The sequence below is a fragment of the Cygnus olor genome, chromosome 5 (assembly GCF_009769625.2).
Source record: "Cygnus olor isolate bCygOlo1 chromosome 5, bCygOlo1.pri.v2, whole genome shotgun sequence".
Classification (NCBI taxonomy): Eukaryota; Metazoa; Chordata; class Aves; order Anseriformes; family Anatidae; genus Cygnus; species Cygnus olor.
The window spans coordinates 2,949,550-2,960,508 of NC_049173.1; the positions used below are offsets into that span (position 1 = coordinate 2,949,550).

At 53.7% G+C, this 10,959-nt stretch overlaps 1 protein-coding gene across 4 annotated transcripts in view; it reads left to right on the forward strand.

Moving 5' to 3' along the window:
* ATL1 (atlastin GTPase 1) overlaps window positions 1-10,470 on the forward strand; it is a 29,758-nt gene extending 19,288 nt beyond the window's left edge. For 2 of the 4 annotated variants that reach the window (XM_040557886.1, XM_040557884.1), the window contains exons 8-14: window positions 88-226; window positions 2,114-2,241; window positions 2,930-2,986; window positions 3,764-3,835; window positions 5,156-5,587; window positions 7,154-7,168; window positions 9,659-10,470. In XM_040557886.1, the coding sequence (XP_040413820.1) occupies window positions 88-226; window positions 2,114-2,241; window positions 2,930-2,986; window positions 3,764-3,835; window positions 5,156-5,587; window positions 7,154-7,168; window positions 9,659-9,769 (954 nt within the window). In that variant the 3' untranslated portion in view covers window positions 9,770-10,470. The remainder of the gene's footprint in view (window positions 1-87; window positions 227-2,113; window positions 2,242-2,929; window positions 2,987-3,763; window positions 3,836-5,155; window positions 5,588-7,153; window positions 7,169-9,658) is intronic. The other 2 variants (XM_040557887.1, XM_040557885.1) reach the window with 1 other exon arrangement.
* Window positions 10,471-10,959: the final 489 nt, after the last annotated feature.

Sequence of the window (10,959 nt, forward strand, 5' to 3'; positions counted from 1 at the left end):
AATGCGATGTACCCCGTGCTCCTGGCACCCCGGCGTCACCGCTGTCTGCATCCGAAGGGAACCTGACCCCAAACTGATCTCTCGCAGGTCTCAGGAAATCAGCACGAAGAACTGCAGAATGTCAGAAAGCACATCCACTCCTGCTTCACCAAGATCTCCTGCTTCCTCTTACCTCACCCCGGCCTGAAGGTAGCCACCAATCCTAACTTCGACGGAAAGCTGAAAGGTACGAGGCAAAGGTCTGCTTTTAAACTGGTGCCTTAGATGCCCTGACAGGCTGTCCCACTGACTCCTGAAACATTTCTGAGTATTTTCCATGAAAGGGCTTCTGGAAGAGGACTTGAATCCTCTTCCCAACTACATACACATGCTCAGCTCACTCCCCTGAGCACAGCCAGCTACCTGCTCTTTGCCAGATGCTTTTAACCTTAGCGTGAGCTCACATTCGCTGACAACAAGCCCTGCCAACAGTTGGCTGATAGACAAATGGGGAAGGGCAGGTGAGATATGATTTTTATGGACGTGATGCTAAGCCTGCAATTAATTCCCGTGCCTCACCTGCAGTTGGGCACAGACGCAGAGCTGTGCGGACTGGTCGCTGCACGGCAGGCTTGTGCTTGCGCAGGGTGGCAGGCCGGTTACACGTGCTCTCAGAGGAACGTTATTTCACTTTGAAAAGCTTTCCAAGGAATATTTAATCCTCCTGACTTATCTGATCAATGGTTTCCCTACACGGCAGACTTAGTTCATAGGTAAAAATAAATACGAAGGAAAAAAAAAGCCAAGGTAGGATTCTCTACCCTGAAAGGAGCCGCGTGCTGTGGATTTTCAATTTGTTGTGAATCAGCTGCTTACCAGCATCTCTGCTTACAGGCTGCTTGCAGTCTCTGAGCAATAGAGAAAGTGGCTGTTATTCACTTACAGTAAATTACCAGACAGAAAGAAGTTACTTTTTCTGGTTTTGGCTAGTGATCAGACTTGTCCTTGTGGCAAACTCTGTGCTAACTAGCAACGTGCAGGCTCTGGTGGAAACCGAACTGGTTTCTATTAGTTCCTCCTTTAATTTCAGGTGCTAAGCAGCAATTAACAAGTGGTGTGTGCAGAACTGGCCTGGGAGTTGTCAGCATCTCGACAGCGTTTTCTTGTTCCTTTAGAGCTGTACTCAGCTTTTTGTGCCCTCTGAGGAGAAATGTGGGGAAACTTCCCCTCTCTCGTTACCTTCCAGATGCCCAGATGTTGCATTGCTTTCATGTCTACAGTTTAATTTAAATAGCAGTAATGGATGTGAGGCACTCTGAAGCCATAAAAGTGACTGTTAGGCAATGAGCCTGCCTCCCTCGAGGTGACACAAGCCCATGGGGCACTCGGTGACACTCTGTGCCAGCTCTGCACTTCAGTGAGGGGACACGCTGGGGGAGCACAGGCTGTGCCCATTCCTGAGCCCTGCACCGAGGGCTGTCCGATGGTAGTGGCAGAGTAAATGCAGGTAGGGGCAGTGTAAATGCCGTCACCTGCAGGAGTTCTTAGTGCATTTGTGCTGAGAGCCTAATGATTTTCAAAAGCTTTAAGATACTTTGCAATGAGAATCTGACACATGGGTGCACAGGGGACCGAGAACTGGGCACGGGAAGTCCTACCTGCTGGCACAGAAGAGCCAAAGCCTAAGCCCTGGCTGAAGATTCCCACTATAGGTGCCACAGAGGAGTGCAGAGGGAAGGCACAGCACGTTTCCATGCTGTATACTCAAGATCATGCTTTGCAAAGATTGTATTTGCCTTGGCAAGAAGGCGCTGTTCTCTGGCTGCCAGTGTTGGTGTGCATTACCCGTGTCATCAGCAAAAGCATTTTTTTTCCCCGTGCAGTCGCATTTGTGTTTGTGCAACCGTTTTTGAGACAATGAAGCCGGTTTATGGCTATACGCACAGCTGTACGATCTTTGTGGGTTAAATAACAACTTCACTGGGGCCGTGATCATTTCTGAGTGCTCACATCACTAAATTACAGGGTGTCTGAGCTGGTGTCCTGGCTTGAGTCTCTTGTCTTTGATGGGAGTGCACACGGAAGCACAAGGCTGACTGAGGGCTGGTTCTGATGACGTTGGGTTTGTTTCCAGAAATAGACGATGAGTTCATCAAGAACTTGAAGATTTTGATTCCTTGGCTTCTTAGTCCCGAGAGCCTGGACGTTAAGGAGATCAATGGAAACCAGATCACCTGTCGAGGCCTTGTGGAGTATTTTAAGGTATTGGCTTATTCAAGAGAAACCGGGCTTATTTGTTTGCAGCATGTTTGCACTTCTAATGGAAGGGGAAAGCAGCAGCAGACAAGCTGGCACTTGTTGGCTGGAGGAAGGGATCTTGGTCTAGCCTAATAGTGCTGGCTCCATTGCTGCATTGAGCAAACACCTCACAGCTGTGTATTTGGCCATGCAGTAAGCTGAAAAGGTGCCAGGGCTCTTACCCCACCACGGAGACCTGCGGCCCAGGGGGAGGTAGGCAGAGAGCCGCATACCTGTTGCCTTTGGAAAAAAAATAATTTTGTTGTCATGACTACTGTGACATTTTGATGCAAGATATCAGTGAGTAATTCTCACCACCTACTCTCCAGGGCTACCTGACTCTGGTTCCTTCTCCTTCAGTGAAGGACGGAGGTAGGTGCAAATCCTGTGGTATAGATACTTAGAGTAAGCGGTGGAGTGTGAGCCTTGAGTGAGTGACCCATGCCACCCAAGGAATCGACCTTGGGCCGTGCTACTTGCCTTTTTTCGACAGAGCAGCCCCTGCTGAAGCCATCTTGTGCCAGGAACCCCCTCCTCTTCTGTGCTCTTATCATCCTGTTAATGCTGCGTCTGGAACTGGGTGGAGGTGTTTGCGTGTCGCTAGTGCATGCTGCATCCGATTGATTCCGTGTTTCTGTGCTCTGTTTTGCAGGCATACATAAAGATCTACCAAGGGGAAGAACTGCCGCACCCAAAGTCCATGCTGCAGGTACGTGAGTGTGAGCTGGTGGGCATCCGTGCGCTGCAACTGCCATCGATTTCCAGTTAATTGTCAGAGAGTCCAGGCAGTGCAGCACTTCGAGCCTTTGTGATTTTGTTTCAAGTGTCTTAGTTGCACAACCCAAAAACCATCCCTCTGGGCTGTATTTGGCAGTCACTCAAAGCCTGAGGAAGGTCTGATGTGGCTAGACAGTTGAGGCAGCATGGCTTGTGCACCTTGGCCGGGCTGCGGTCACTCCACGCACGCAGCAGCACTCAGCCTGGCCAAAATTATTCCCTGCAGGTGAGCAGCATCGTGCTCTGGCACACGGAGGTAGCGTGGACCCATATTGAGCTGCCCACAGTGCTGCAGCTCCGTGCTCCGAGTCAGACAGCTCAGCGGGAGGCTGCAGCTGTAGCTGTTTACACGCAGCTGAGCCTTTTATCTCTTTCCTTGGTGTTTCCCACAGCTCCAGCCAGAGGTTTTGTTGCCGTGGCTTGGAGGGTAGGAATCCTTCCTTGATGCAGGTTTTTGCCTGGGGGGGCTGAGGATGCTGGATGTGTAAATACAGAAGGATTTGATTTGGCGTTGGTCAGATGCTGGGGAGAGTGCAGCTGGCTGAGACAAGGGGGCTGTTTAATTTTGTGTGTATGCACCACACACGCATCCTGGCTGAAAACACGTGGGCCATGTGCACCCAGCTGGCGGCTGCTCTTCTCTGTAATTACACTTCTTAACCTCACCTTTCTGCAGCTAAACTTTGTGCCCTTTTTGCCCTTCTTGCAGGCCACAGCAGAAGCCAACAATTTAGCAGCGGTTGCCACTGCCAAAGACACCTACAGCAGGAGAATGGAAGAGGTAGGTGGTGCTGAGCACCTCGGTTCCCAGGCTCTCCTGTCCTCCTGGAGAAACCTCCCTGCTTGGCTTCCTGGTGGAAAACGTCCTGCATGGACGTGGCCAGAAATCCTGTTCCCAGCAAGACTCCCTCCCGTGTTCGTGGTGGAAAAGGGGCTTTCGCACAGGCGAGGGGAGAGCAGTGCCCGGTCAGCATTTCGTGGCGGGCCATGGGAAGGTGACTGACAGATGGTTTCTCTTTCATCTGATGGCAGCTTTAGGCCTCAGCTGAATTTGCATCCTCTGCACACTGTTCCCCCAGCTGCAACCCAAAATTTAACGTAACGGGGCAGCAGCGCTGTGTGACCACGCAGCCCATGACGACCAGAACGTGAGGGAACGGCACAAAGCTGTGCCTGGAGAGGTTCAGACTGGACATAAGGAAAAATTGCTTCACCATGAGGCTGGTCAGGCAGTGGCACAGGCTTCCTAGTGAGGCAGCTGATGCCCCAGGGCTGTCAGCGCTCAGGAGGCATTTGGATAATGCCCTCAGTAACATGCTTTCACTTCTGGTTAGCCCTGAAGTGCTCAGGCAGTTGGACTTGATGGAAGCTCCCTTCCAACTGAACTATTCTGTTCCATTCTTTAACCCGTGCTGTGGCTGGTGCTGATTAGGGGATAAAGTCGTTATAACAGGCTTTTCACCTGTGCCCTGCCCTGTCAGCTCTGGTGAGGGATGGTTGTGATGTTTTAGGGGGAGGCTCAGACCTCGGCCTGTCTCCAGCCACTTCCAGGTGTGTCCGGTCTGTTCGCCAGTGTTGCAGATGGCTGCAATGGCACGAAAGGGGTGCAGAGCTACATGGCCAAATTATCTGCACGCTGCTCTGGGTGGGTGTTGGTGCTTATGGCTTAAAGCCAGAAGGAAAAAAAAAGCTGCACAGTTTGCAGCACAGGAAAATGCTGGGGCTCCAGATCCTGTCGGGCGGCGTAGCTCAGCATTGCCCGAGATCCTGGCTTAGGCTGTGAGCAAATTGAACGGGGGGGTCGTGGGACCCGGCTTCTCAGCACGGACACCCACGGCCCCGCTTTAACCTGTGCCTGAGTAGCTGCAGCTTGAAGAAATAGTGCCAAGAGGAGGGCAGGGACAACCCCTGCACCGCCCTTTGGTTTTGGGACGTCTCAAAACTGCAGCTGGAGCTCAGGGCTAAGGGGAGGGGAGGGGATAGTTCAGTTACCTGTGCCAAACAGGAGCCCCAGAGCCCAGCTCCCGTGGTTTGCGTGGCAGGGCACAGGAGCTGAGGGTGCTGAGGTTTCTGCAGTGATGGGGCTGTGTTTTCCACGCAGGTCTGTGGTGGGGACAAGCCTTTCCTCGCGCCTAGCGACCTCCAGAGCAAACACCTGGAGCTGAAGGACGAGGCCGTGAAGCTGTTCCGCGGCGTGAAGAAGATGGGTGGGGAGGAGTTCAGCCGCCGCTACCTCCAGCAGCTGGAGGCCGAGATAGATGAGCTCTACATCCAGTACATCAAGCACAACGACAGCAAGAACATCTTCCACGCTGCCCGCACCCCCGCCACGCTCTTCGTGGTCATCTTCATCACTTACGTGATAGCTGGAGTCACCGGCTTCATTGGCTTGGACATCATAGCCAGTCTGTGCAACATGATCATGGGCTTGACACTTATCACACTGTGTACCTGGGCATATATCAGATACTCTGGGGAGTACAGAGAACTGGGCGCAGTAATAGACCAAGTGGCCGCAGCGTTATGGGACCAGGTAGGATAAAGAGCTTTTGATTTAAAAAAAAAAAAAAAAAACAAAACCACACCAGTACAAATCCCCACACCGAGTGCTTAAGCGTTGGGTTTCCTGGGGCTGTTCCTCCTCTTTGAAATGGCTTTTGCATTCGCATTTAGGGCTGTTAGGTGCTCCAGCAGGGCCTGCCCGGGCAGATCTGGCTGCTTGAGCTGCTTGTGCAGTGAGGGAAGAGCTGGGCTGTCCTCAGGCTGCAGGACAGCGCGCTCCAGGCCATTCCTTAGGCCTTCTAAGTGGGGAGGGCAGCGGCGGGGGGAATATTTTCAGATCAGTTTGTGGAGCTGGGGATGGAGGGGACAAGGGGACTGCTCTTAGGGAGCAGTGACGGGGCCTGGGTACAGCTGCCCTGTGCCGCAGCAGAGATGGGCAGAGCGAGATGGGGCCGAGAGCAGGAATCAGCAGCAAGGCTGCTTGAGCCTGACCCCCTGAACCCTGCCCGCTGTCAAAGATGAGCGGTGTCGGTCCCGCCGGGGATCAGAACACTCACCCCAAGCTATTTTGTTCGGCCTTGTTTTTTTTCTGCTTGTCTTACCCGTCCCAAAATGCCGGTTTGTGGACTCGAAAACCTGTGGGCATGGAGCAGCTCAGACTGGGGTCCCACCGGGGAGGTGTTCTCAGGGCCGTGGTGGTTTTGTGTGTTGCATGTGTGTGTGCATGCCAAGAAAAGACCCCTTCCTGCCCCCTGGGCCCGGGCAGGGACTTTGGCTGTCCCTGGCCTGCGGGAGGCCGAGGTCAGGGCTGTGCCCTGCCTGTTCTGGCCCTGCGCCCCGCTTTCCTGGGTCAGCCCGTCTCACCCTCTCTTTGTCTTTGCTTTTTGCAAACAACCTGGAAAGGGCTTGTTTGGGCTGCAGCGCCAAACCTCCCCCAGCCTTAACAAAGGTCACGGTGAGAAAACATCCCCCGCACCCCAGCCTTGCTCCGCCCGCTCCCCCAGCGCCTCTGCCCCCAGCACCAGCAGCCACAGCGGCGTGTTGCTTGGCCTTAGTGCCACGGGGGAGGAGGGCCGCTAACACCCCGGGTCTTCATCCCCCAGCTGGGCTGCCCTTAAAATAAAGCAGCTTGAAGCAAGGGCCCATCCTCGCCTGCATCCTCCTGGGCTGCCCTGGCCTCAGCATCCAGAGCATCCCTCCGGTGCCCTTGGGAGATGCGGGCGTGTGTAAGCCCGGCGCTGTCCCATCCCTGTGCAGGAGCCAGTGGCAGGTTCAGCACGGCAGTGAGGACGGGACGGAGCCCGCAGGAAGAGGCAGGCAGGTGGGGAGCAGGGATTGAGCCCTTGTGGCTCCGTCCTGTGCGAGCACACGGTGTCCCCAGCAGCAGGCGGGGTGGCCAGAGCCCTGCGGGGACCTGCGAGGGGACGGGGGGGAGCCCCCTGCAAATATGCTGCCCTGGGGGCTCCGGCAGGTGGCTGCTGGCTGGAGGTGTGAGCGCTGTTTGCTCCGTGGATGTGCATGATACACAGAGATGCTTCTTTTTTCTTCTCCTTTTTTCCACCCCCCTCCCCCTTCTTTTCCCAATGCCTCTCCCCAGGGAAGCACAAACGAGGTAAGTGGCTCTCATTTCCCCCCCTCTCCCCCGGCATGCACCGCATGGCTCCCAGGGGATCCTTGAGGGCGGCCGAGCCACAGGGACAGCGGAGCATTCCCGGGGTTAGATGCACGTTGGGCTGCCTCCCGGCCTTCGGGCTCGTAGAGGAAGGAGGGCCCCGGGTGGCAGCTGGGACCCGGCCCCGCAGCGGGGTGCTCGCTGGTGGCAGGGCTCCGGCGTGGCCGGCGTCACCCTCGGAGCTGCTGCCTGCCATCCACCCCAACCTCACGGCCAGGAGCCTGAGGGAGGGTTGTTTTGGGGTGGGTTTGGGGTAGAAGGAGGGGCTGTGTGTTTGTTATGACGGGGGTTTTAGCCTTTCCCCCCCGTCAGTTGTGTTTGGGGGCTTTCCCGTCGTGCTGAGCCCTGCCCGTGAGTTTGTTTTGTGGCACCAGGCACAGAGGCATGGCTCGGGCTGAGCGAGGCTGGGTGAGCACAGCCCTTCGCTTTGTGTTTCTGCAAGTGCCACGTGCCCTGCTTTGGGGAAAAAAAAACAAAAACAAAAAAAAACAAAAAAAACCCAACATCCTGGGTTGAGTAAGCCGAGCTCAGGGACTTGGAGGTGTATTCTGCCTCCCCAGCCTCTTCCTTGGGCCGAGAGCTGAGAAAAGCACCCCTCGCATGAGCGCTGCAGCGGTGCAACGCTGACCCGCGTGCATCGTGTGCGGCTGCGCAGGCAGGGCCCTGGAAGCGTTTAAATAAAACATCAAAAAGCCTCCTCACCATTCCCGTGCACGTGGTTAGTCCCGCGCTGTAGCTTGGTGCTGCCTCGCTTGGTGCTGACGCATTTCTCTGCCACTGAGTTACGCGGGGATTGCCTCTTAAAAGGAGTTTGAAGCAGCTCTCACCAGTGCCGAACACAGTTCTGTGAGTGCAGGTAAAAAGAACCCGTTATGGCCCATAGCAGCCAGCACAGGCGGGCTGTTTTTGGGACCCTGCTGTGCCCACGAAGCTGCTAGGAGCTTTTGTGACCTCTGGGGCCAGAGGCTTTGCTCTGTCTTGTGCCACAGCAAACGCCAGAACGTGTTCTTTGCTAGTGAAGAGCTCTCGAACAAAGCCTTCCTGCCAAGAAAAAGGCAGCTGTGTGAGGGTGAAGGCACCAAAAAAAACACCTAAACTAGCCCAAAGCGCTGCAAGTTCTGCTGGGGGGGGAGATGAGGACATGTTTTCAGACAGCATCAGAAGATAAAGAAACCCAGAGAAGTTGCTTGAAGACCCTTGCATCAGGCTACCACAGCCCCAGAAACGCAGCCACCTGCAGGCAATAGCCCCCAGGCTTTCCCAGGGCTCCTCAGGGATGCGGGCAGCAGCCCTTCGTCACCCTGGGGCCTTCTGCTCACCCTCAGCTGTGCTGCGGCTTCCTTGGTGCAACACCCACCTGCTGCACTCCACAGCCCCGTGCACATGAAGAAGCCATCACCCTCTGATGAAGCGCGCCTCGCCAGCCTCTGCCTGGTCCCTCCCCACTATAAGCCATGTTTAGAGCACCAGGAGTCTTCAGGTTCCCCAGCAGAAGCCACTGATGTTTTTGGTTTTTTTTTTAATTTGCCCCAATTACAAGTCGTTTGAAGTAAAAAGCTCAGCGCTGTGCTACCCATTCACCCTCAGGCCTCTGCAACATGAAATACATCGCAGCGTCTCCTCTGCGCCGTGCCCTGGGTGCACTTTGGGGCGGGGGGGGGGGGGGGCCCAGTGTCACTCCTCTGGGAGGCTGCAGCACCCGAGGGGCCTGGGCACGGCCCCGTGGCTGCTCCGAACTGAGCTCTGCAAGGGGCACGCGCCCCATGGCCACACCGTCCCTGCGAGCACGGGTAACGCAGCCTCTGCTGCACACAGACAACGCCCGGGTCTGGTGCCAGGCGTGGCCCTTGCACGCTCCGCAGGACTCGTGCGACAGCAGCCGGCGCGCTGCGGGACCGGCACGCTGCTTCCCGAGCCCGCCGTGCTGCTGCTTTGCCAAGGACAGGCCTTGCTGTCAGGTAGGAAAGGCACCAGCGGTAAAAGCAAAAAAAAAAAAAAAAAAAACGGTAACACGAGAAGAAAAAAAAATCTGCACCCACCCGCAGAAAAATAAGGTAGAAAAGCCAGATACAAATTGCACAGCAAAGCTCTCGCTTTGATGCAATGTATTTCTGCCTGGTGGGGCGAAAAAGTGCTGAGAGTGCAGAAATTTAAAGCCTGCATGTGAAATACGTAGGAAAAACTGCCAACCCCTTACTCACACTGCAGGTAGGCCTCAGCTGAATACAACCGAGGCAGCTCTTCCCCTAGGTGAGAAGTTTGAGGGATCAGTGAACTCCTGAACTCTAGGTTTTTTGTTTTTTGTTTTTTTTTTCCCCTTTTTGGACATTACGCACAGCCAAGCTGGTGCCCAAACCAAACTGCACGCTGCACGCAGTCTGAACCTGCTGCTGCAGCGCAGCCCGTCAGCATCTTCTCTGTTTTTTTTAGGCTTTGTACAAACTGTACAGCGCAGCCGCGACCCACAGACACTTGTACCACCACGCCTTCCCCGCACAGAAAGCGGAGCCCGCCGAGGGCTCGGAGAGGAAGAAGCTGTAGGCCGGACGAGCTCCCCTCGGTGCATGAAGGAGACGCGGCCGCTCACCGGTTAGACGCTTCCATCGCTGTACCCATCACGAGCTCCTGCCGCGGGAGGGGAGCGCGGAGAACAAGTCCACGCGCGCGACGGTTCAGTATGTTCATGCGACAACAGTGTTCGATGGGAAGACGTAGGCATGTTTTTTGTTTTGTTAATATGTACATATCGGCACTGCTGCGAGTACAAAGTGCTTTTAATTTGCAATATCCGGCACACTTCCCAACTAATTTATGAAGCCTTATTTTCCCCTTTTTAATTAGTCACGAAGTCATTAAAAGAATTATAATTTACGTGATACTGCAACTAAAAACCTTCCAAACCTTAGCATTATTCAAAATCATCTTATTTTCAAATACTTGAACAAGTTATAACATGTAACCAAGGGTTTTCTTCAATCAACTAATTACATCAACATAATTAAAAATGTATTAACTTGCTTTATCAGAAACTGTAAGGACACATGCTATGGTACGTTAACGATATTGTAAGGAAAGTGTACTTTTCCATTCGTAACTGATGCACAAAGTATCACTTTGTATATGTATTGGAGAAAGTTTCACTGTATTTCTGTATATATATATATTCATTATAGTGCATAGAAAGTGTGTTAAACAGTTCTATTCTTTTATCATCAGAACTATTAAAGTTTGCTTTTTGTTCCTAAAAAGTTGGCTCCATAGGAAGCAATTATTGACTAATGACTTAAGAGCTTCTCAGTGTTATTTTTCACATTCTTTTCTGATTTTCTTCTGGCCTTCACAACTGGTGCTTCAATAGTAGCTTGACGTTACTCTGGCCTGTTCACTGCCAGGGTGTGACCTCCACAAGGTGCTTCTGTCACTGGTAGGGTAAAAGCAAGTTTTGGGCAAAGAAAAGCTTCCAGCTTTTTAACAGCCGAGGAGAGAGCTTCTTGTAAGGGAACAAGGCCACAGGAGGGCTCCGTGCTCAGGTCTGCAGCCCTCTCAGGGTACAAACAACGCCTGCACATCTCACTGGTGGCAGCAAAGACTTGAGACTGTGAGATGTGAAGAGCCAGTGCGTTTTACAATAGAGAAGTTCACGCATGGGTCCTACACCCGGCAGTCACAGCAGGTTGGGCACAGCACTCTTGCAGGGGCAGCGGTTGGGTTTTATAGAGAACAGCGCTAAC